This window comes from Pipistrellus hanaki (assembly GCF_964339955.1).
Source record: "Pipistrellus hanaki genome assembly, chromosome: 7".
NCBI classification, from domain to species: domain Eukaryota; kingdom Metazoa; phylum Chordata; class Mammalia; order Chiroptera; family Vespertilionidae; genus Pipistrellus; species Pipistrellus hanaki.
In genome coordinates this window covers 86,911,178-86,936,586 of record NC_140509.1, presented here as the reverse complement: position 1 = coordinate 86,936,586, position 25,409 = coordinate 86,911,178, and the positions used below count along the sequence as shown (strand labels likewise).

General features: G+C 39.7%; 1 protein-coding gene across 11 annotated transcripts in view; it reads right to left on the bottom strand.

Annotated features, from left to right (window-relative positions):
• Positions 1 to 2,265: 2,265 nt before the first annotated feature.
• The window catches only part of QKI (QKI, KH domain containing RNA binding), a 113,243-nt gene continuing 90,099 nt past the window's right edge, over positions 2,266 to 25,409 (bottom strand). Inside the window, exons 5-8 of one of the 11 annotated variants that reach the window (XM_084889740.1) lie at positions 13,458 to 13,545; positions 11,787 to 12,086; positions 9,014 to 9,088; positions 2,266 to 5,160 (exon numbers count right to left, since the gene is read on the bottom strand). In XM_084889740.1, coding sequence (XP_084745866.1) covers positions 5,144 to 5,160; positions 9,014 to 9,088; positions 11,787 to 12,086; positions 13,458 to 13,545 — 480 coding nt within the window. In that variant the 3' untranslated portion in view covers positions 2,266 to 5,143. Of the gene's footprint in view, positions 5,161 to 8,350; positions 11,099 to 11,786; positions 12,087 to 13,457; positions 13,546 to 25,409 lie in introns of those variants that run through there. The other 10 variants (XM_084889738.1, XM_084889742.1, XR_014795515.1 and 7 more) reach the window with 10 other exon arrangements.

Genomic DNA, 25,409 nt, shown 5'->3' with positions numbered 1-25,409 from the left:
TAAAAGTGTAATAAGCTAATTAGACTGGTTGTCCTTCCTGCCAGACAAAGCAGCAGGGGCTGCAGCAGAGGTACTGGTGGGCGGGGCTGGGGCCAAGGCCCTTGCATGAATTTTGTGCACTGCCCCCCCCCCCCCCCATATATACACACACACACAAACCATGATAGACTTAATACCCTGTTTCCCCGAAAATAAGACAGTGTCTTTAATTTTTTCTCCCAAAGTTGCGCTAGGTCTTATTTTCAGGGGATGTCTTATCTTTTCATGCACTAGGTCTTATTTTCTTATTTTCGAAGATACATGGTACTTTTGACTGAGAAACCATATTCATCTGGTTCCACAGGGGGACTCCATTAAACCCTTTCAGACGCCAGGCAGGTGTGAGCAGAGCGTGTCCACCGTGGGCCAGGAGGGTGAGCAGAGGCGTGGGAGCAGGCAGTGAGGGCAGGCTGCACCGGACAGGAGGAGGAGTCCTGGGGCGAACCGGGCATGGGGGCCAGGGGCAGCACTTGGTTAAGGGCAGGAGGCGAAGCCTCTCACTGGAGCCACGGGGACACGGCCTGAGGCACAGGCGAGGGGCTGCCAGTGAGGCTGGGAGAGGAGGGAAGGCCGGGGTGTGGGAAGGAGGGGCCCGGAGGCGGCGGAGCACTGAGCTCAGACCCCCCTCCCCCACGGCGGACACCATGGTGTGGTGGGCCCTGGCCTGCATCTAAACCCACGCCAGTCTGTTCCTCAGGGAGATGGCAGCGGCGTGGGGCGCGCACCCACGGGGCACGTCGTGGGAGTCTGTTTGCCGGAACACGGCCGGCACCCCCCCACCTTCCGGGAGGCGGCCACAGCCCCAGGGCAGGTCCTCATGTTTCACAAAGCGCCAATGAAAATAAACACGAACATGTGCGGTCGGACACGGGGTCTCAGTGCCCCGTCACCGCACGGACAGCCTGGCACAGCTTCTCCGGCCTGAACGGTGCGGCGGTCCCACGGCAGCGCCTTGGCGTTTGAATGAAATGAGGCTGCAGAGGCGGAGTAAACCGCCTGGAAGGTCACGGTCACATGCACGAGCGGCAGGGCAGACGCCGACCGGTTCCTGGAGAGACAGGGACCGTGCGGCCAGACTCACAGCAGCACACGGGCTGCCCACCCACAGGCCCCCGAGAGGCCGCTGGGCTTCCTGGACCGGACGCCCCGGATTCTGCCCGAGCCCTCTGGCCTCAGCGTCCTGTGTGCTCCCTGTGACCCCCGTGTGGCAATGCAACAGAATGCTCTGCGGAGCTGAACTGGAAGTCATGTCTTCTGCAACACGGGACTCATTTGAGCCCCCAATTTTACTTTACAATAAATAAAATGTAATTTGTAAAATTAAGCTGTTGTTTATGAATGTCAACACTCACCCTAAGAGTTTTTTATTGTCCGATGTTTCACAGAGAAGGAAATTAACAGTGTCTGAGAGACAGAAATGCACTCCTGGAGTTGAACTGAAGAGCTCATAAACAGAGGCCGGGTTACCTGGGCTGCAGCCAGGAAGAGCATGAAGACATTTAATAAATCTTTGTAAGCTGACTTGCATGCAAGTGGTTCATGGATAGTTTTTCCAACGTGCTCCCTGTCCCCCCCCCGCCCCCCCCTTCCTGTATCAATGAGCAGCTCCCAGTGCCCCAGAGCAGGCAGGGGAGGGAGCCCTGGGGACTGAGCAGCGCCCGGGGCCCTCACGGCGGGGAGTGGGGGGTGGGCCAGGCTTCGGGACATCCCAGCTGTGGCGCCTGTGGCTTCACCCCTGCTGGGTGCCCCAATGTCCAGTGAAAACGACAAGACATCAGCAGATTCTTTGCTTTGTGAACCATCTACCTATTTGCAGAAATGCCAAGAAATGGTCCAACAAGAACTCAAACTGGTTTCTTGGGACAGATCCTGACTATGAGCCTCTTTGCTCTCAATGCTGGGAGCGGACAGTGACTACTTTGAGAAGAAAAGCTAAGGGTGGAATTAGTACTGCAGAGGCCAAAAGGCAAGTGGCAAGAATAGAAGACCGCCTCACCCAAAGCTACTCTGTTCCCATCCCCCACCTCCCCCACCGGAAGTGAGAGAACAAAGCCGTTGTAGTGTGTGAACTGTCAGCTGACAAACACAAACACAAGTCACGCCAGGTTATCTGTTCACGGTCCTCAGGGTTAGTCCAGTAACTAAAGACTTGACATTCTTGTGTCTTTATTTGTCTGTTTTGATTAAACACGTAAAGGTTAATAAACAGACAAAGTCCAGAGTTAGTAGGTTGGTATTATAACATTTATTAAAATAATGCCATGGGTTAATAGAAACAGCAAAGAACCAAAGAATTAAAACGCAAGCTATGTAAAATCCCAACTAAAACCCAAAAGTATCTAATGTATTCATTCATTAGCTAACTAAATAGCCCAAGAAAGACAAGACACCCAATATAATAAAGTACTGCAAAACAATTGGCAATTTTCAGTTATCAAAATTGTGAATTTTGCATTTTGTATCCTTTTCTCAATCAAGAAAAAAATTCTTTTTGAATGTTATATAACATACATATAAAACAAGATAGAAAAATACATTATAAACTTGTAACAATGGCTGTAAATACATTATCTTACATGTTTCTCATAGGCAATAGGTTGGTTATGGTACATACATAGCATGAAACTACTAAGATAATAAAGAATAGACAAAAATACATGTCAGCTGTACGGTAACATACAAGCGACACTCCCATCTACCCACGCTAGAAAATTACATAATACTGTCAAAAAAAGTCTTAAAAACTACATATTTTAATAAGAAATAAATTCACTAAAGAATGATAATACTGAGAACCAAGGCATTCAGAGATTTCAAAAGTCATGCTTATTTTTAGTTGATCCAAAATTGTTTCAACTAAGTTTTCAAAAGTTTTTTCAGAGCCAACATTACTCATAAATGTCACACATCTATTTCATACATGTTCTTTCTTCCCCATGAAAGACCTTTGATAAACATCTAAAATGTCCAGGTATAACACAGCTGAGATGAAACTGGATCAAATACTGGTATTGTTTTTAAACTACTATCACCTCAAGTGTTTGAGTGTCGCAAATTTATTCAACCAACCAAACAAAATAAAAGTCAAAATGGCACAGCACATATTGTAAATAAATCCGAACAACGGTCTGTGTAACAGAAAGACGGAGCAGTGGCACATGACACCCAAGCTGGCGGCTACAAAACAACGAGAGTCTATTGCATAGTAATGAACTGAACCGGTTCCAGGGGCGGGTGCCGGTCACTGCGGTGCTCAATGAGCTGCTGCTGACCTTGACTGTGCAGATACGTAAGAGGGACCCACTGCCCTGACATTTGCCACGCCTGGTACTGAGCAGTGAATGTGTGAGGGTCAGACACATGTAGGCTCCATGCACGTCAGCTACCCCAGCTGAGCTCCATGAGAACCGGAAGCTTCACCTCAGCTGGATGGAGTCCTTACGTGCGCGCGATGCTCGCTTTCACATTCCTTTAAAGTCAGAACAACGTGTGCAGGGGTGTGGGGCAGGCCAGGTTATTAAAACCAGGAGGGGATAGGCTGCCCAAGTGATTGTATGGCAGAAAGAAGTCTGGTAAAGTTTGGGCCATTTAAACACCCTCGTCTCTGAATAAAAAAAAGAGCTCTAATTTTGTCTATAAACTGATGTTCAAATCACACAATTTTTATCTCAGAGTCCCGTGGGGTAATATTAAATATTGCAATAACCAAAAGCAATCAATTATGATTTTAAAAGAATGTTTCAAAACTTATATGTCAGGCATTAGAAAAATTATCCATTTTTTTCACAGTATCAGATTTGGCAAATTTGTATCAAGGTAATGTGGCAAAAATTATAAAATTTAAACCATCAACTCATCTGTCTCCCTCACATCTGCTTTCACATACTGGGCGACTGAGCAACATGCATTAACTTGTGTTCTGAGGGAGGAGCTGATCTTACGAGACACTTGACTAAATGACCATGAAGAAAAATAAGGCACTTCCTTTTCTTTAGACTTATTCCAATACTTAAAAAATAAAAAAGAAAGACAAAAAGGCTCTTTTGGTCTTTTGTTTCTTGACAACCACCAGAAAAAATCATTTAATGAAATAAAGGGTTTCTTTGTTCTTTTTCTTTTTTTTTTTTATAACACTTGAAAGTATAAAATGCTACATTTCCAAAAATATATATATTTTTTCTGCACCAGCACCCTTGTATAGTAAAAGTATCTACTTTTTGTTCATTTGTTTCAATGCACTACACTTTATCTACAATTTCATTACATGTATACAGCAAATAGGCAAGCATGGCTTTTACATCCTTAATGATTTTTTTCTATACAGGGAGGTTTAAAAAAAATATCTGAACAGTTTGCCCAGTCATGTGACACATAATGCATGTACCTTGTTCTCGTATGTTTTTAAGGAGCTGTAAAATAAAGGTTCAGTCATTTTAACTCAGATATTTATCTTTTTAAAAATAGTGTTGCAGTTTTGTTCTTTGTATTACTTTTCAAAATTCCTTAAGTTTTTCTCTCATGGCACACTCGCGATACTTCCAATTTGGCAGGCAACATACAAGGCTGCGATGCTGCCCTGTGAGGGCACTGTAGTGACTACACAGCATATCAAATTTTGAAAACTTGTGGATCGCTTCACCACTGACATCCCTGACCGAAGGTTCATGCATGATGCATCAGCACACAGTACATTCAGAGCTGGACTCCCGGGAGCGGCTCCGGAGTCCCTCACAGTACCCGCCTGTCACTGAGTAGCTCGGCTCTGCCCGCCTCGGAGAGAGGCTCTTACCGCTCGCTCAGGGCGGGGAGGGGAAGATGATCAGTGCTGCGGGAGGAATTGGGCCTTATTGCTTTACTACTTCAGTGCAGGTTCTAGAACCATTTTCACCCAAACAGGAAAAATAACAACAAAAACCAAAAGCTGAGTTGGAGGACAACAATTTCTTTGTCTTTTGTTTGGTTAGATGGTAAGACGAACGGACAAGTGCCTCAGCTCGCTGCACTGACGACAGGCAAGCAAAGGCGATTACCAGTTAACTGATCAGCAGGCAGGCATGGTCAGGTCATCATTGGGTGAAGAGTTCAGAGGTCAGAAGGTCATAGGTTAGTTGCCGGTGGCGGCTGGGTGGTTAGAAACAAAAAAACAAAACAAAAAAAAAACAAAAAAAAAAAAGAAAAGAAAAGATAGAGAAGAGATTAGTCTCAGCTAGTGACGGCTTAATGACAACATGAAAAACTAATCACAACTAATAAAAAAAAAAAAAAAGCATGTGTAATTCTGACGAACTGATTGACACCATCTATCGAATACAATGAAAATCATGACAATTTCACATCATGATTTGAACAAATGAAGGAGAGCCCTCTCCCACAAAAAAACTTGTTAACAGGAAAAAATAGAAATAAAATATAACTAACAACTAATAGTTAGTAGCTCGATGAAGGGAACTGAGAACGACGACAATAAAGTGTCTGTATACAGAACTCTGGAACAGTCAGTGCGTTATCAGGATCTGACTGCCACTAAGCATTAGTATTCTCTCAGATGCAAGCATTAAAGCAGCTATTAATGATGGATGTGATTATTAATAACTGATGATTAACAGAAATGAATCTAAAGAAATTTAAATTTCTATGAACAATTTGGTTCAACATAAACTCTGGGCCAAACAAGGTTTCTTTTGTTCAATAAATGTTTATTGCTTTTTCAATGTTCTATTTACAAACAACATGGAATTTCTTGGCCTCATGATACAAAGCAGTACTAAACTGGAGTCTAGCAGTGCAGCCAACATCATGGGAACCAGAAAAAGGCCAGGCCTTCGGCGCTAGCCAACACTTTCCAGTTGGAAATACTATTTTACACATATAGAACACTTATAAAATGCACTTGCATGTAAACACTGTAAAATCCTGCCATTTAAAATTCTATACTCAAAAAGCTCTAAGTACATCAAAAAATAGAAGAAATTTCTAATTGATACCAATAAGGCATTTTTAAAACTACAACTTTTCTTTATTCGATTTCAAAGCTAATTCTCTGCAAATACAATATAATCTGACATTTCATATACATTCCTGCTTTATATATTTTAAAAGAAGCCACCTGTAAATACTATTTTCTTTTGCAAAATAACAAACAGAACAAAAACTTTTTAAAATTACAGTCAAACATAAAGTAGTTCTCAGTGGAAAGTCATCGTGCCCAATGTCTGGAGCTGTTCCTTCCCTAGCCAACCTGCCACACTGCTTCACCAAACTTGGTCCACTTAACAGTAGTATGATTTTTAAGACTCATTCAACAGCTTAGTTATTTCTACTCTATTCTGAGGTTTCACAGACAGTTCTGTACTGTTGCGCTGTGACTGTGGCAGAGGAGATACGAAGTACTTCAGTGCGGAGGCAGGGTCTGTGCCACCTCGTAAATCAAAACCCAGTGGGCGGGCCTCGGCTTCACGGAGTTCAATGATCTATGTCATTGACAGGTTTATCTCATGTAACAAAAGTGCTTTCTATGGCCTATCATTGTAGGACAGTCTATAAATACTACAAAAATACTGTATCTTCATTGTGACCGAATCTTCCCTCAATTTCTTAAAAATAGAATTTTATTTAAAATAAAAGCGGCTATTCCATAATCAAAGAAGAAAATAAATATTTCACATGAAGTCCTACGATTTCATAGGTATTCCAGAAATACAGAATCTTAAAGCATTTTTTACATTAACTAAATTTTTGTTTAAAACTGTAATGTTTCTTATAGAAATTGTGTCAATAATGGATTTTGAAAGATTATTACTCAGAAAGATCCTCATGGGTTTTGAATGGGGACTCCATAGACAAAGCACACCTCCGCTTCCGTAACCAGTATATCCTCTGCCCAGTCCCGGCCTCAGCAGTACGCACAGGCGTGTCAGCTGTGCAAAAACACGCCTGGTTCATTCCAACTGAGAAATCAGTTGGTCTTTTATAGGCTTCGAACTCAGTTCTGCAATGTGGAGAGTGGGCTTACTCTAGTGAAGAACTAGGTCTCTGTCAGCCAGGCCACCCTCTACATGTGCATAGAGAATCAATGGTCACAGGCCCAAGGGTGAATTTCCTTGATTTAATGAACACATATTACTCTTTCCTTCAAAAGATTAAAAAAGTAATAAAAAACCTCAAAAATAGAGAAAACAGTAGTATCATAAAATAATTTAAGTGAAGGACTTCAGACACCTCCCTCAGACCCGAGTGCATCCAGTGACAGTAACAAGAGTACACAGAGGATTCTGTTATTTAGAAAGGGGAGAAGGTAGCATTTCGGTTTGCTGACATTGCATTTTGAATAAAAACAGTGACAAGACTAATCAAAACACTTATAACTACGACAGAGCTATGCATGGAATGTGTTCTTGTTTTGAAATACAATAAAATCTTCCTAATATTTTCAACTATCTCAAGGTACTGGAGTACCGAGTAGGCCAATAATTATTATGTTAAAACAAAATTATGAAAATCTCAAGTGGGAATACAAGGAAAAGTTAACAAAGGACAAACTACTTTAAAATACTCATAACTATTTCAGACAATAACTATGGGAAAAAGCTTCAAATTACTCATGGAATTATCTGGATTCTTTAAATCTAGATTTTTTTTTTTTTTTTTTTGCTTTCTGAAAATATCCTCCTTCACTAAGGGACTTACTCTGACGCCAGCAGGACACACGGGTACATGCCACACTCGCAGAGGATCACTGAGCTTGGGCCTATTGACTTGGTTCATTAAACAATCACTACAAGTGACATATTAGTTAAATGTCTTCAAGGCTCTTTAACCATATATGATGCTAAATAAAGACGGTTGGTAACTCTGGAAAGGTATTGTATTCTGATGAGGACAACAGCTGTGTCCAATACTATCTTCTGCATACAAGATAGCCAGGCAAAGCTGCAGGCCTCTCACAGTTCACATACGATGTAAAAGTGGAGTGTAATCCATCACTTTTCCCCACTGGTATCCGATAGTTAGAGTGACTTAATCAGTAGATAATAAATGTGCCATAAATAAAGCTTGTAAAAGTCCTCTTCTACCTTGCTTCGGATTTCTTGCTTGTGATTTTAAACTCGGAAAAATAATTCAATGTCAATAAACCGAAAATATCACTCCTCAATAAAAATAAATAATTCATAAAAGGGTCCAAGGGCATATACAGGGCACAAATTACAAATGTTGAAAAGGAGAAAAATGAAGACTTATTTTCCAGTCACAGGTTAGTCAAGAAAGTATTCAAACAGCTGGGTTCATGCCACCACAGAACTTCAAGAGATAGTTTACATTTAGATAATATATTTTAGCAGCAAATGACAAAAATCAAAGGATCCGTTTTGGAATAAAATATAAGAATAAAAGGGAACTGATTTTCTGACTTATAAAAGACCCAACTGCATCAAAGTTATCTTCACAGTCCCTACTTTGCTGAGTTCAGCTAAGTACTTGACATGTATAACCTCATGTTTATACAGTGGCTCAAATATCTTATTAGAAAGGAAAATGGGAAACTAAATCTTCAGTTTTCTCCAAAAGAACACAGGAGGCATATATCCCTTTACTTCTCTCATTAAAGCACCATCTGCACCGTTCATTTTGCAAAACCAACCCAAAATTTCAAAATAATTAAAAGGTAACTTTCAGAAAAAATTTTTACTGAAAATGAGGTGAAAACAAAATTTAATAGCTCCCCAAATGGACTAATTTATGTTTCAGTAAGAATAAGTCATAGTACATATTAACAGAATTCAATAAGTTAAAATATCAAGGGAGAAAAAAACAAACAACCCAACCCTTAAATCTGCCAATGGTCATAAATTAATTTAGAAAGGAAAGGAAACACTGGGCAGTAAGCAGGTACACATTTCCCATCAGGTGTGGTGTTGCAAATGGTATGGACACCCCACGCATTTCTCAGAAACAAGAACTGCAGAACTAAACTAACCTCGGTCTGCGGTCACAATCCTTTGGTAAGGATGGACACGCATATCGTGCCTTCGAACTTTAGTAGCCACCGCACCTAGTTAAATTGCAATTACCAAGACAAAGTTAGAAAACATTCACAAGGGAAAAGAAAACAAACATTAACAGCAGGTTTATCAAAATGGATTTCAAACGTTCATTTACTACAAAAATTTCGTTTTATGAAACACGTTAAGGCACAGTAGTTTTAAAATTAACCGTCATATGTTGCGTATATATGCGTCTATTAATATTGCATTCACTTCAAACATCTTGGCCTTAATCCATGTCATCCATTCGTGTACAATCCCAAGTCACAGGACTTCACGAATGCCAGTAGTGCCACACCGCCAAGCTTTACTAGTCACATATTCACTGAAGTGCCTTTCTTGCAGCAGGATTAAAAATAATGCCATGTTTAATACTGACAAGTACTTGCTAACCTTAAGACCACTTCCAGAGTTTATCACTTTAAAAGGTTTATAAGCAATTCTTAAAGCCTACAGATTGTGGTTTTAAACTTTGAGTCAATAAGTATGAACTGCAATGAATTAGGTGATTAGTAAAGCAAACAGTATAGTACACTTAGCAGTCAGTACACTACTACACACTCCTTTATAAATTACCGTTATTTTGTAAGATTATAGACTAAACCAAATTAATAACATACTTTTACTTTCTATCAGTGTGCAAAAAGTGCAAGTAAGTCACTGACTGCTAGGCTAAGCTTCCCTCCCCCCGGCTGCTGAGACTAAGCATTTGTTAAATTCAGATCTGATGAGGGTTCAGTTAAGACCGTTCTTGAATTCTTAGCCTTTCGTTGGGAAAGCCATACCTAAAGATAAAAGGAAGGGAATTAAAAATTAGTCATCAATGAAGATTTGATGCTATTACCAATCTCCTCACTACCACCAACACACATGTCTGCATCTGTTTTGAAGGGCACTGCTTATTTTAAAATAATATGATGTGAGACTTGATATAGAGCATGCATGTTATCTGTGTGCAAATTTACTATAATAGCAATTTGAAATAATTTTCTCAATTCTCCAAATGGTCAATCAATATCATGCTTTACTGCTTAGGTGGCAAGCGAGAAATAAAATTGATCGTAATGGATTTTTGTCATTTAGTACTTATTATCATTCATCTTATGATTGCCAATTAGGAATAGGTATGTCCTGGTTTTGTCAGTCTAATAATTACTACAAATAAAATTTCCCAACACAACCAAAAACACACTGCTTTACAACGAGGACCACTCTGCAGTGGCCCTCGTTGTTTTCAAGCAGTAAACTGGTCCGTCATCCCTCGGCATTTCAGACGAGTGATCTGCTAGGAGTCTAAGCCTCGAGGCCAGCTCAGGGAGCCCTGCCCGGGGCCGGAGCAGCAGCTGGTGGCTGAGCGCCAGCCCGGCAGGAAGCAACAGTCCACCTCCTCCACAGACGCTGTGCGTGCAGCAGGGAGGAGCTCTGAGGAGGGAGCAGGCATGGGGCCGCAGGACAGAGCGTTAACAGAACAGAAGGCGTAAACAGGTTATATGTTACATGTTATTTTAAAAATGCTTCAAGAAATGTGCAACAGAAACAAGCCTTTCATAAACAGTACTAGGGTATAATTCTGACCTGGAATACTTTATACAATGTTATAGATACCCGAAGACATATACAGTAAAGTGTATTTGCTCATAGAACAGAAGGCACTTGAGTGCATGCACACACACAGATAACATACAGAGCGTTGTGGCTTTCTTTAATAGAACAATGAATTTTCAAGTTTAAATCCTTGTCCGGGTTCATTAAAGGCTTTCAAATTTTATAAGTCAATATGAATGCTGGAAAAAAACACCTTAAGAGATCAAAGTCCTACAAGTCAAGAGCATGCAAGCAGCACCAAGGTCATACACCATTCGGGGGAGAGGGTTCAGATTCTGTGTGTAACACAAAGGCAGCGCGGAAGCAGCTGCTCCACAGTGACTGGTCGTGTTACAACAGCTGCTGCTCTCTAGTCCTCCATCCCGCAAGTCAATGGGCTGAAATATCAGGCATGACTGGCATTTCAATCCACTCTATAAAGAAAAGGCGTCAGTAATGTCTTTTGCAAGCACACCACTTTTTGTTCATGTAAAACTGAGCGTTTATAGTATGATCCTAATTTTTGCCTCAAGGGTGATTCTACCGCAGTGATTTGATGTTTACTTATCAATTCCAACCATGCTATGAAATGAGGAGTAACTTATGTTTAATATTAACCTGGACTTCAAAAGAGAAGAACTATAATACAAAAATCTGAATGCAACTACTCGTTGGGACCTTTCCTATTTAAGTTCTCACAAATATTAGAAAATTTAATTACTGCAGTCTTAAAAATCTCAAAGTATTTTCACATGGACAATTAAAACTTAGCCAATAATTAAAGAAATCTTTGAGACGAAAAGAATCTGACTTTGGCAAAACTGAAGGAGAGAATACGCCAGTGGATAGAGTCAGTGATGTCAAATGTGAAAAATATTTCCTATCTGAAATGCTCAAATTTACCCGTCCAGAGCAAATCTGAGATACCAACACAAATCTGACCAAATCTTAAGATACAATTATTTAAAAGGAGAACCCTTACAAGGGGCTGAAATAAAACAAAATTTAGTCTTCAGTCTTTCCTAATGGAAACTTGTCTCTAAAACTGATGCAAAAATTTCAAAGTCTGGGGCAGAAAAGGTTGTGAAGAAACGTGTTAACCACACAGAGACCACAACTTACCTAATACGCCGCTCGGCTCAATAGGGTACTCAAGGATCGACGTAGCTGGTGCCAACGTGTAGGGGTACTCGTAGGGCGTGTAGATTAAGCCAGCTTCAGGCCCCGGAGGAACGATGGCAGCAGTGGGGTGAGGAGTTCCGTTCGGCATGACCGCGGTCTGGATCTGTCTGATCAAAGGCATTATGGTAGGGCCAGCTGGCGTCGGGGTGCGCAGGGCAGCTGGCGGGAGGACAGGCGCAGGCCCAGTGATAATCCTGGGAGCAGCCTGGGCAGTTGCTGCAAGAGAAAAGGCAAGGGCTGCTACAGTAAGCAAAGAAATTTAGAAGGAAGTACAGAGAGAGCAGTGTAAAATACAGGAAAGGAGAGGGGAGTAGGAAAAAGAAAGAAAAAAGCAGGAAAGAAGAAAAATAAAAGGAAATCATTAGTTCATGCGCTGGTCACACACGACGCCCAAGCACACCAATCAACTGCAAACAGCTTCCCCTTCCCAATGTGATTAAGAACCAATGTGCAAAAACTAAAGCCACTGTTAAAAAAAAGAGAGGCCATTAAAAAAGGTTATATTTAGTTCATATGTGTGATATGTCTGTTTTTAAGATCTCATGAGGCTAAAAAGGTGCATGCAGAAGCACAAAACAGTTGCATTAAAAAATGTTTAAAAAATATTCTGAGATTGGAGTCCCCAGAAACAGTTTTGCTATAATTTCTAATAGAGTAGCTTCAGTTTCAAATTAAAGAATCGTTTTTATTGTATTAAGCCAACTACTTGTAAAGTTCCTGCATATGTAGGAATTAACTTCTCATAAAAAAACAATACAGGGTGGGTCAAAGTAGGTTTACGGTTGTTCGTATGGAAAACAGCACGATAGTAACAGTAAAGAATAAGCTCTTTCGAGTATACCCCCGTGAACCTACTTGTGCCCACCTTGCACAGTGAACGTCCCCTTCCTCTACAGGACGCTTATAACAGACCCATTCTCCTAAGTGAATGGAAGCCACCGTTTGTGAAGCAGGTACTTCTAAACCCAACAGGTTGTCTACATGTTAGAAAATTGCCCAGAACTTTAACATTCAATTTCTTTAAAAAAAATTTAGTAATTTACCCTTTAATTTTCTCAGAATACTAATTTTACAGGATCTCATTTTAAATATAAAGAAGCAATCCTCTTACGCGGTTTAAGAGAGCATGCGCAAACACAACTAAAGGGGGAATGGGGCTACGAAAGTTCCCACTACTGCCCTCTGTGAACACAAAGCATCGCGAGGGGCCATGCCGAAGGGACAGAGTGTGACAGGAGGGTCGCTGCTCTCAAAAAGCTTTGCATTTTTTGTCCTTTTCATAAATGTTACAAAATAAACTAGAAGTCTTAAATCTGTAGTTAACAACATAGAAAATTTCATTAAACTCTTACATTTAGAAGTTGAACTTTCATTAAAAGAATAAAAGTTCATAAGCCTTTTAGAACTTAAGGGACATGCTGGAATAAAACAAAACCAAGAAGAACGTCCACAACTCATTAAAGTGGTAAAAGTGGGCCTTGAGGCCATATCCAGGAACAATCATCCCAACGCTTCACTTTGTTTCATCTGGTCAGGTGCTATGCCACCGAAGAGAAAGCTCTGCGGACAAACAGCCGAGATGCTGTCGTGCGGGCCCCGTCGCGTTCTTACGTGATTTAATGTTGGCATCTCTGTAGGTGCCATTCAGAATCGCAAGCTCCATCAGCTGCATCTTCTTCAGGCTGTCTTCTCCCTCTGCCTGTATAAGGAAGAGCAAGCAGCACTTAGGGTGGTCCACATACATCGGCGCCACATCCATGCTCCCGACAGCACGTGCCCGGAGCCACCTGCTTCCAGTAGGAGGAAGATCAGAGGCCACAGGGAACCTCACTGAGGGCACGTGGTACATGGCACACTCAGCTGCCACTGGCTGCGCTTCTACTTGGAATTTTTAAATATAAGCTGCACTGATTTACTAAAGTTCTCCTAAAAGGCTTTGCTTTTAAAAGGAATACATGAAAATGTTAGATGAGATTAAATATGTTATGTTCTCTAGCATCTATTATAATGTTAAAGACTTCAAAGCTCAAATGTATTCATTAAGACCAAAAACAGCTCTGTCTGGTGTGGTGACAGCATCAGCCCACACACCAAAGGGTTGAGTGTCCAATTCCCAGTCAAGGGCATGTACCTGGGTTGCAGGTTCAATCTCTAGCCCAGATGAGAGCATCTCAATTGATGCTTCTGTTTCTCTCTCTCTCCCTCCCCTCCTTCCACTCTCTCTAAAAATCAATGGAAAAAATATCCTTGGGTGAGGATTAACAATAAGACAAAAAAAAAAGGGGGGGGGGCTTTTAAACACGGAAGTCTTGATTGTGATATTCAGATAACTGTCTAATTCTCAAAAAAGAAAAATTTAATAGTCATAAGAACTTCTAAAAATTATATATATGTGTGTATACACACACACACACAGTTATATATACATATATACACTGCCAACATCCCTCTATCCCCTAAATTTAGCTGTTAGCAAGTGCTATCAACTCTAAAGCAAATCTACATTTAGGGTTATCATTTGATGTCCAAGCCACTACGCATGTGAAAGCCAGCAGGGGTACTCTTAATATCAGGTATAACCCAGGACCATCTGATTATCAAAATGTTTAGCCATCCTATTTACCTTGGACTCACCCCATGCTTTCCTATTACTGATGTCACCCTTGTCCTAGTCATTATCCGGGTCTTATCAAAATCACTACAAAATTATGTTAATGATGTCTGTTCCCCATCAGTCTATACACAATGGCCAGATTAACTGCCACAAATGCAGCTTTCATCTTAACAATTTTTGTGTCTCAAAACCTTTAATCTACCTATGGTCTGGCCCCAAACTATGTTCAAAGTTAAACTCACTAATCTTCTTAATATTTTTAAAAACCTCTATCTTCTTTGCCGAAACCGGTTTGGCTCAGTGGAAGAGCGTCGGTTTGCGGACTGAAAGGTCCCAGGTTCGATTCCGGTCAGGGGCATGTACGTTGGTTGCAGGCCCATCCCCGGTGGGGGATGTGCAAGAGGCAGCTGGTCGATGTTTCTCTGTCGACGTTTCTAGTTCTCTATCTCTCTCCCTTCCTCTCTGCAAAAAATCAATAAAACATATTTAAAAAAACAAAACAAAAAAAAAGCCCCTCTATCTTCTTATAAATCAACTGGTCACTTCGGGAGGGCGGCACTCACCTGACAAGCTGGTCAGGAAGCCACAGGAAAGATTAGAGAGGACTAATATCGCTGTGTTTGGACTCAGCTTTAAGTGCTAGTGTGTGTGTGTGTGTGTGTGTGTGTGTGTGTGTATTAAATACATACATGTGTAGGTGCAGTATGTTTATGAATACATATGTATACACAATCCATAGCTTTTAAACAATACCTGCACTTCTATATTTTTTTCTTTTTATCATGGAAAACATCAGACGTATAAAAATTAATATACTCTTCAATGTGTTATATTTCCAGGGACAGATTTTTATAAAGATGCTTGCAATCTATACAAATGGAACTCATGTACCAGACGTCTGCCTCAGAAACTGCCATGACAATGTCTCTCATTTAGGAACACCACAGAGTGGGTCACTGACGCTCTTCCTGCCTGTGCCTCCAACGGAGCCAGTCTGAGAGCCACTCTTCCCTGGGTGTGACTCAGGCCTCAGTGCGGCCTCATTATTACAAGAGGCGGCACAATTCTTACCGCAGGCATCATATACAGTCACTGGTGCCTTTCTTTCTTTATCCCCCCCCCCCCCCAAATATGTTTTATTGATTTTTTACAGAGAGAAAGGGAGAGAGAGAGAGAGAGAGAAAGAGAGAGAGCTAGAAATGTCGATGACAGAGAAACATCGACCAGCTGCCTCCTGCATACCCCCCACCAAGGATGTGCCCGCAACCAATGTACATGCCCTTGACCGGAATCGAACCTGGGACCTTTCAGTCTGCAGACCGATGCTCTACCGCTGAGCCAAACCGGTTTCCACACTGGTGCCTTTCTTAACAGATGAGTTTTCATGATAAAAATGAAATTAGGAGGCAATGAATCAGGGAACATACACAATGGCTAGCTACTATAGCAGTGGTTAAATCTGACTGATCTTCCACAGGGGAAGCAGCCTTTGTATCAAGGTGGTTGGTGCTTTAAATATGTGGTATGAATATTTAAGAAACAGTTAGCTAATGGTGAGAACCAAGGTTACACTCTGGTTCCAGTGTTACGTGGATCTCTCCAGTTATATATTGGTTTTGTAGTATTAGATTTAGAGTGCTTTCAAAAGCTTTGTTTACGGAACTCTCCTAATTTCCCGTGAAAACTTTTTAGGACCAAAGTTCTGATTGCATATTATAGGAGCACATCTCTCCATTTGGCGAACAAATCATATAAAACTACACTATTAGGTTCCTGGTAATACAATTAACTACTGGTCAATAAATTTAAACAGGTGCTTTAAACAACACAGTACTGTGTTAGATTAAAAAAATAGAACTCTTCCTTTAAGAGATCACGAATAACAAAGTGAAGACTACTTCTATTGCATATTAATATGCACCCATTTAAGAAACTTGATAAAAAATGCGCAGCATTTTTAGGCAATACGTTTCTATTTGCTGATCTTTCACTGGAAGAAGTCTTAAGTGGCTTTAAAACCACTGGAGTACTAAGACTAATCTTTTTTATGGTTTTTCCTGAAACTTAGCTTCTACTGTGAAATCTACTATCAACTTCCTCCACGTCCATTCCAGAAGTCGCTGTAACACACCCAATAAGCGACGAGTGTCCTGAAGCTGCCAATGACTTCAGACGAGGGAGTGGTAGGTAAGGGGCTACAGGGACAGCTGGGAAGGGAGGACACAAGAGATAAAGACAGGCTGGGATGGTCCTGCTGACCAGTTTGCGCTGTGACCACCATGACAGAACGCAGTGAAGCCTGGCCCAGCAGTGAGGGCACTCCCGTCACCAACAAGGAAGCGCTGGCTCTCATTAGACCAGAGCTCGCCCTGGCTTTAGTCTAACAGGGAAGGCTGACAGGACAGAGCGACCGGAGAGAAGGTGTGGGCAGACTGGACTGTAAGGAGCGGGGTGGGGAAACCTGCAGGTAAAAGCAGCACTGCAGGACTCCAGGGCAACTGAAGCCCCAGTCCTGAAGAAAACGACGGAGGATCCCTGAGGAGGCAAAGGTAGAGCTGAGAATGTTATGTCTGAAATGGACTAAGTCACCCAAGGGGAGGTGCGGATTGGACTGGTGACCTGGAGTGCAAGATTGGAAGCGCACTGAAGAATGATCACACAGGCACTGGGCCCTGAGGCAGGGTCACGGATGGCGTGCTCAGGAAGAACACACTGGAGAGACGACCACTAGAAAAGTCCTACCTACAGTGAGCGCCTAACGTTTCTGAAGAGCAAGCATCAAGTGACCAAACAAGTAGTTGGCAAACTCATTGATTTTGTCCTAAACTCACTGATATTAAGTCTAGGTCTTTCTATGCACTGAAGTCTTGGTTTCTAGGCTGCCCCAAAGCAGCTTCTCAAAAGAAGTTTGTGGAGTTGCTTGGAAGTCATTAAATGAGTCTTTCATAAAAATCTCCAGAAGGGTGTTATAATTCCATAGAATCCAAATTCAGTAATCAAATTATTTTGTTTAAAAAGAGTATACTGCCATCATTCACAGGTGAATTCATAAGATAGTATCACAAAGTAAGCTAATTCATAAATCTGTTGGCTTGCTCAGAGATTTAGTATTCTATAAAGCAGTTTAACAAAATAGAAACTGATGCTATGTTGGTTTAAAGGCAGAACTTTAAAAACATTTTAATTTACATTTTATAATTGAAATATACATTAAAGATTAAATGTTTCCCCCAAACCATTAGGGGTTGAGGGAATTAAAAAACAATAACATATACACTTACATAATTCTGCAATACAGGATTCAGAGTAAAGGAGGAGTCTATTATTAATTGTCGCTTTTGAAGTCAAATTTTCAGTATTTTATTTAGTTATGCAAAACACAGAGGAAAATCAAGTCATAAAATAAGCAACCAAATAAGTTTATCTGAAACAATCTTAATATAATACTGAATGTTCATTTGGATTGTTAATATACTATTAGAATTTCACAATGGTAGTATCTGAATAATTTTGCTAATAAATATCACAACACTTGAAATGTCAAGAAAAATTAAATATAAGGTTTAAAATTACAAGCAAATTAAATAAAAAAGGGGCATATGGTTTAATTGTTATCAATTCCATTTCAATGTTCACTAATACAAAGTGAACGGGTTACAAATGCTTTGCCTATATATAAGGAATGTGATGCTACTTAACAACCATGAGAAGGGCATGCAAACAAAGTAAAGGGATGTATGAAAATAACGGAACTAAAGAAAATACAATGAGGAATCACTCACTTATTTTTCCCTGTTAAATAATTTTAATGAATTTATATCTAAAATTAATTTTAGAGTATCTGTGCATAATATCATATATTTAATAAGAATATATTTAAAAACCAAAATGCATTATGCTGGCCAGTGAGGAGCATATTTACTTAAGGGATAGAAACATTACATTATGATAAATTCAACATACGAATTCTGATGGAGGCATGGAATACATTAAATAGATTAAAATAGAAGGACTTCCTATATGAACTGCAAAAATATTGGTAAGGAAACAAATATACAGAACCCTATTTTTCTATGCCCAGAACTTTTCTTTTTAGTTGCATGCTATCTAAAATGTCAACCTCAACAAAATGTTCTGCTTGGAGAAGCTACTCAAGGAATCCTTAATGAGAATCAAAAGGAGGATGTTTCTTATACCAAGTCCATACTTGTGAGAGTTTAATCACTTACCCTAGACAACGCACATTCTATTACGGTCACCGAGGAGCCTCATCAAACTGAAGCTCCAGGCGGGGGAAGCCTGCCTCGCTGCCACACAACAGCATGGCCACAGCCTGGCAGCTCTCAGTGAGGCACATGGTTCTGCTATGGCGATGATTAAGTCTCAAAAACTACACCTGTTGAGCTTCTTCATATATCCATGTGAACTGAGGCCTAAAGGCAGAGGACTTTTAATTATTTGTGAAAATTCTAGTTGACACAATGCTCCTGTGACTGCCCTAACGCAGAATAAACAAGCCACAAAATGGATTGGCGTATAAAAAGTTATTGATTTAGAATCAGGTTAAATTTTAGCATTGTCCTTCTTTGCAAGAAAAATTAATCAGCACATGCCAATTTCTGTACATGTCTTTTTCTCTCATCATGTTTCCTAAGGCCAGAATACAGAATACCAACACGTAGAATACAACACATACAACGTTTTGATTCCAGGAGTTGTATTCCAAATTTAAATGGTATTTCAGAAAATCTTGTCATTGTGTTGTTTTATTAATTTACTATAGGATTTTAATAAGACTTATTTTGATGTGTAATTTACTTTAAGGAGTAAAGATTATAAATATAAATGCTGAACTTTTAAGAATATTGTATTCCTTCTTCTCTGAATCATTCATTCTGAATACCTGCATCTCCTTATGGCCTGCATCCCCTCTGTGGCCTAAAAAATTAAAGATGCATCTATATTTTTAGGCCACAAAATTAACAACAAATTATTACTTTCCTTATGAAACTGTAATCTAGTGGCTTGAAAATGTTAATGGACTTCCCAAAGACTTGTTTTATTTAATATGAGAGAACATTTTATAGTCTCAGAGCTTTAGGTACTAAATGTCAGTCTTTTTCTGGAGGGCAGCTATAAACCTCTAATGCAAGCAGGCGATCGTCACGCTGTCCTGAGGCCTGCGAGGTTATGCAAGCGGAAGTGCTGGCTCCCCTCGGCACCAAGGAGCCTTTGCTCCGGGAGCCACCACACTGACCGGAGCTCCCAAGACCCGGCAGGCGGACTCTCCCACGGGTCTGCGTGCAGCCTGTAGAACCCAGTCATGCGCTTCAGGACCCTACCTGTTTCCCACAGAAACTCTGTTCGTCTTACTTGGTGACACAAATAGGACAAGTGGGAAGACACAGATTGCAAGCACTGAGTAAAAAGTATCACATGAATGTTTATTAAAACAAAATAACCATTTTACTAGCATCATTTGAAGATGATGTGATTTAGGAAGGAAATGTCACATGTAGAGTTGTGTCTTCTGCCCTCAGAGGTTTGGAACAACATGCCTTTCCGTGGCTGTGCTTGCGGTGCACTGCACGTAGAGGAAGACAAGCCTTCAGAGGAATTGTGGGCCTGGAGCATGGAGTGGCCTGCCATCCTGCCCTCCTCTAGGAGAGAAAGCAGGACTGGTCCTTTCAAACCTAATTTATGAATTTATTCAAACCTGCCAAATTGCTTTAAGTAGACGCCTCTCACATTTGAAAATTCTCATGGCAACTCATTTAGTTTGGCAGACTGGCAAACCCAATGCAATCCTTTTATCCCGCAGCTAACCCAGTACAATGGTAATTCTGCGCTGACACTCTGAAGAGACTGCTAATTACTGTTCTCCGGGTCCCCAGACAGATTCCCCATTCAGATGAAAATGGCTGTGCATGGCAGCAAACCACCACCACCACCACCTTTCTGTACGTGACAGAGACGGTCTCTTCACAATACAGCTCTACAAGGAGCAGGGCATCATAGTTAGGTGTCTTTTAATACCTTGCCTTCTTTCCCAATAAAATGAAAAGGAAGCCAATAATATCACAAACTTTAATTATTGACAACTTAGTTAAGAACTAAATGCAGAGCTACCAATTCATTAACAATCCTGTTAAAAGAACTTTTACAATAAGATTTCTCTATCTCTAGAGTCATTCTGTCTCTTCCTGTCTTACTCTTTATCTATATCTATTTTCAGGTTATAATAAAAACTTACTTAACTAAGACAAATGCATATGGCATTTAGACAGAAAAGAATGTTTGAGAAACTTAAAAGGCAAACCTAAAAAAGCATTTTGTAATGCTCTCTTCTCTCTACTACTCTATCAAATCCTAATGACATCTGCAATTTTTAAGTAAGTGAATTAAAATTACTTTTGTTTTAGTACATATCCTCAATTTTCATAATATTTCTTGAAATAACTGGCAACAATTTTAAATTTCAAAATCTCCAGGTAGAAATTTGTCAGAATCTACTAGATCAGTTACTTTAATCTATGTTTATAAATGCTTTCACAAGGAGATCAGCTATTTATTTAAAACTGACTCATGTTCAAGTTCTCAAACATCTATAAATAAATATAAAGAGAAAGTGAAAGACCAAGGAGAAGAGAAACAATTACACCCACCGCGAAGTAAAAAGCCTGAGATGAGCACTCCGGAATTCTCGGGGACTGGTGGCACCTGTGTGCCCAGGCCCGTTGTGAATTATGAGACCACATAAACTTCAGGGCCTGAAACCACTTAATTTCTCTGAGACAGGTTAGTGCTACTCATTCAGTCTCCACAGGTTAGTATTCTATCTCCTCAACAGAAACCTTGACCTCATTCCTCCTGCAAGGGAGGAAACATTACAGCAGGAAGAGGAGACTCAGCCAGTACCCTCACCTCTACTTGCTCAGTCTTCCCGTCAGAGTCCAGCACAGTATTCCCTGCTTCCACTTCTAGTGCCTATAGGTTCTCTGGAGATCAGAAAACATCACAGAATACATCTCCATAAGGTCTTAGCTAATGACTACAACTACCGTGTTTCCCCGAAAATAAGACATCCTCCAAAAATAAGACCTAGCGCATGGAAAGATAAGACATCCCCTGAAATAAGACCTAGCGCAACTTTGGGAGCAAAAATTAATATAAGACACTGTCTTATTTTCGGGGAAACAGGGTAGCTGCAGGTCTTATTTCCAAACTCACTGAGACGAGAATTGAAAGAGGGATGGTACCAATACCTGAGATGGGAGGTGCACACCCATAGTAATTAAGAGGGAATCTGTGTGTGTGTGTGTGTGTGTGTGTGTGTGTGTTGCAACTTACAATGTGTTTTAGTAACATCCATAGTTTCATAATTTTCTTGCTTATTATGCTACTGTAAACAAAAGCCTATTCTGAGATCGGGGTTAGCAATGAGGGTTTTTGTATGTAGGGAAAAGAATTTCTTTTGGTGTGGTGCATCTGTGACCAGGAGCCGAGGTGGTCATTAATACGGTCAATGATGTAGTTGAGGCAACCAGTCCATGTCCAAGAGGAGAAAAGATGAAACATGTGTCCTGTACTTCCACACAAATTATTATGACCTTCCCAAGGACTGCTAAGGCAATAAGTAGTAATAACTCAATTTTACAAATAAGGACAGTGACAGTCCCTGACCAGGATTTATATAATCCTACTGTATTTCTCATCGCTTTTAATAACCTGAAATGCACAACTCGCCAACCCTAAAATGCATATATACTAAATTTCTCTATGAATCTGTATATTGATCGACCAGTTCAAGTCTCACCGAAGTTGCCATTATATAAAAAAACAAGTGAAATCTTTTAATGATGCCAAACCCTGGCCATGTAGGTTGTGTAAACTATTGATATATATACACAACCTGATGTTGGGAATGAGTGTGAGTATACCAAATTAGTTTGCCATTTCAGTGAGATTAAGGAGAACACACTACTAGTGTGTGTTTTTACAATGAATGAATGAATGGAGATCTTTAGACTCTTTCAGTAATCAACAAAGCTAGGAGGGATAAAGGTAAGAAGAAAAGAAGACCTGAATAACATTTTCAATCTTCACCTAACTGACATCTACACAGTACATAGCCAACTACCACAGAATGCACATGCTTTTAAATGTACATGAGACAGTTCACAAAACAGACCATATGCTATACTATAAATAAGTCCTAAATAGATTAAAAGACTGAAACATTACAGATTATAATTTCTGAACAAAGCATAACCAATGTACGCAGAACTCTGGGGGGTGAGGGTAGGTATGGGGGGGGGGGGAAATGGTAAGGTATACACACATATAATACCTTAATAAAAAAATGAAAAAAATTCTGAGCAGAACAAAATTAAATTAGAAATCAGTCATAGTAAGATAAACAGCTAAGTCCCAAATATTTGGAAAAAACCCATGGGTCAAAGAAAAAAATCAGAAATTAGAAAATATTTTGAACTAAATGGTAATGAAATTACAATATAACATTATTTTGGTGATGCAGTTAAAGCAGTTTTCAAATAAAAAATTATGCCTTTATAAAGATAGTTCTCAAAAGTAGAAAAGAAAGGTTTCAGATCACTAATTTTCCACCTTTAAGATGAGTGAAAATAATATGAAACCAAATCAGGTAGAAGGAAAGTGTAAAAGGAGAAATCAATAAAACATAAAAGGAAAAATAGAGAATATCAACAGAAACGAAAGTTGATACTTCACTTCTATAGATCCTACAGATCTTAAAGATGAAAAGATAATGTTATGAACAATTTCATAGCAGAAATCTCATCAACTTAGATGACATGAATAAGTGCTTTGAAAAAATAAAAAAACAGAAAAAATTTTTGAGAGTTCTATATTTTACAAATAAATTGAATTTGTAATTAAAAGCCTTTCCACAAAAAGCCACAGATTAGAATATTTATTTATTACCCAAATCTACAAAGAACTGTTATAACTCAGTATGAGAGAAAACAATAAAGTAGACTTAAACAGATACTTCATTAAAGAAGACACACGAATTGCTAAAAAGGACATGGGAAGATGCTCAACATCATTTATCTGCAGAGGAATGGAAAATGAAAGCACAACAGGTGAAAGGATCAATATGCCTTTTTAGTCTATGGATTACTAATGATCAACAAAAAGGAACATGCAACAGAATGGAGGAACTTCCAAAAAAAATCCAGGCTTATTCCAAGACAGTCAGAAAATAATGTTGATCCACATGAAATTTAGAAAAAGTAAATATATAAAAAAGCTGAACAACCAGAGAAAGCAGGAAGGTAGTGGCTGGGAGGTGAGAGAAAGGGGAATGCGGAGATGTCAGTCAATTCATGTACAGCATGTGGGAACAGTTAATAATACTGTGGTGTATTCTTGAAATGCTATGAGAGATCTTAAAAATTGGTAAATTGTGAGATAATGGACATGGTTAACCGAACTGTGATAATTTCACAATTGCTATGTATGTCAAACCATCATGTGTACAATTTCTGTCTATTATATGTCAATGAAACTGAAAAAATATATATACATAGAGAGAGTTTTGAGGCAAAATTAACCCCATTATCTGTCTGGGGACAGTGGGAAAAAGGTGGTTAATTGATGGTAGAGTAAGAAAACAGGTGATAGAAACCTTGATTGAGGTAATGATTATAAGTGCATTCAGCTTCAAACTCAATGTGATCCATTGTATGTTTAAAAAGGAATGGGAAAAACCACAAGAAGAGTTTTCTTTCTTCACATCTTCAAAATCACTCCATTAGCATTTTTTAGAATTTTAGCTCAAATTGTATTTTAATCGGACCTAGGAGTTTCTATATTATTTCTCAAATCATCTTTAGAACACTAATGTGAATGTATTCCCATAAATTTTGATGGCCAATTAAATGTGGAAATTGTTCGCAATACTTACTAGCATATTAAAACTTTCTTTACCCAGAATCCCTATGAAAAGTGCCTCACAGAACAGTTAGGGAAATGCCAACTGCTCTAAGAATCTTACCTTAAATAATTTTCTGAACTCTATCAATCTAAAACACTGTCAACCCAGGATAGCTACACTTGGGACAGGAAACAACATCTCAAATGGTTTAGGTCCAAAACTCAACTCCTGTTAATTCCCTCCAAGTCCGTTCCTACTAATATCCTCTTCCACAAGACCGCAGCATTACATCCTCTCACTGTTCGGGCTGAAAACCCTGACGTCACTCTTGACTCCATGCTGTCTGATATCCAGCCGTCCAGGGTGGTAACCTTTTTTTTCGCTAAGGGCCATGTGGATATTTATAACATCATTTGTGGGCCATACAAAGTTATCAAATTAAAAATTAGCCTGCTCTATTTGATCAAACATTTAATTAACTCACCCCTAATGCCTTTTCACAGGCCTGATTCACTTTAAAAATGTACTTAGCATCAGACCATGCTTCACACCTTCACCACTATGGCTACGCTGGTCCCACTCATTATCATCTGTCATCCGGATTAATGAACAGTCCAGAAACTGGCAAACTTTGTAACGAGCCAGACAGTAGATGGCTTTTCTGGGCATATGGCCTGTGGTGCAGTTACTCAGCTCCTCCATGGAAACGCACACACAGCCGCACACAATGTGTAAATGAAAAGCATGGCTGGGTTTTAATATCGTTTGTTCATGAACAATGGAATCTGAATTTCAAAATAAAGTGCCATTTAAAAATATAAATTGTATGAGTTTTTTAAAAAGCTTTTGTACATCATTTAATATTCAAAGACAAATAATTTTGAAACCAAAATGTTTCTTAAGACATTTGCTCCAATTCTCATTTTATAAATAAGAAAACATACAGTGAAGTTTACTTACTTTCTGAAAGACACATAACAATAACAGACTTCTAACTGAATGTTCTTTCCCACTTTAATATTATTTAGAA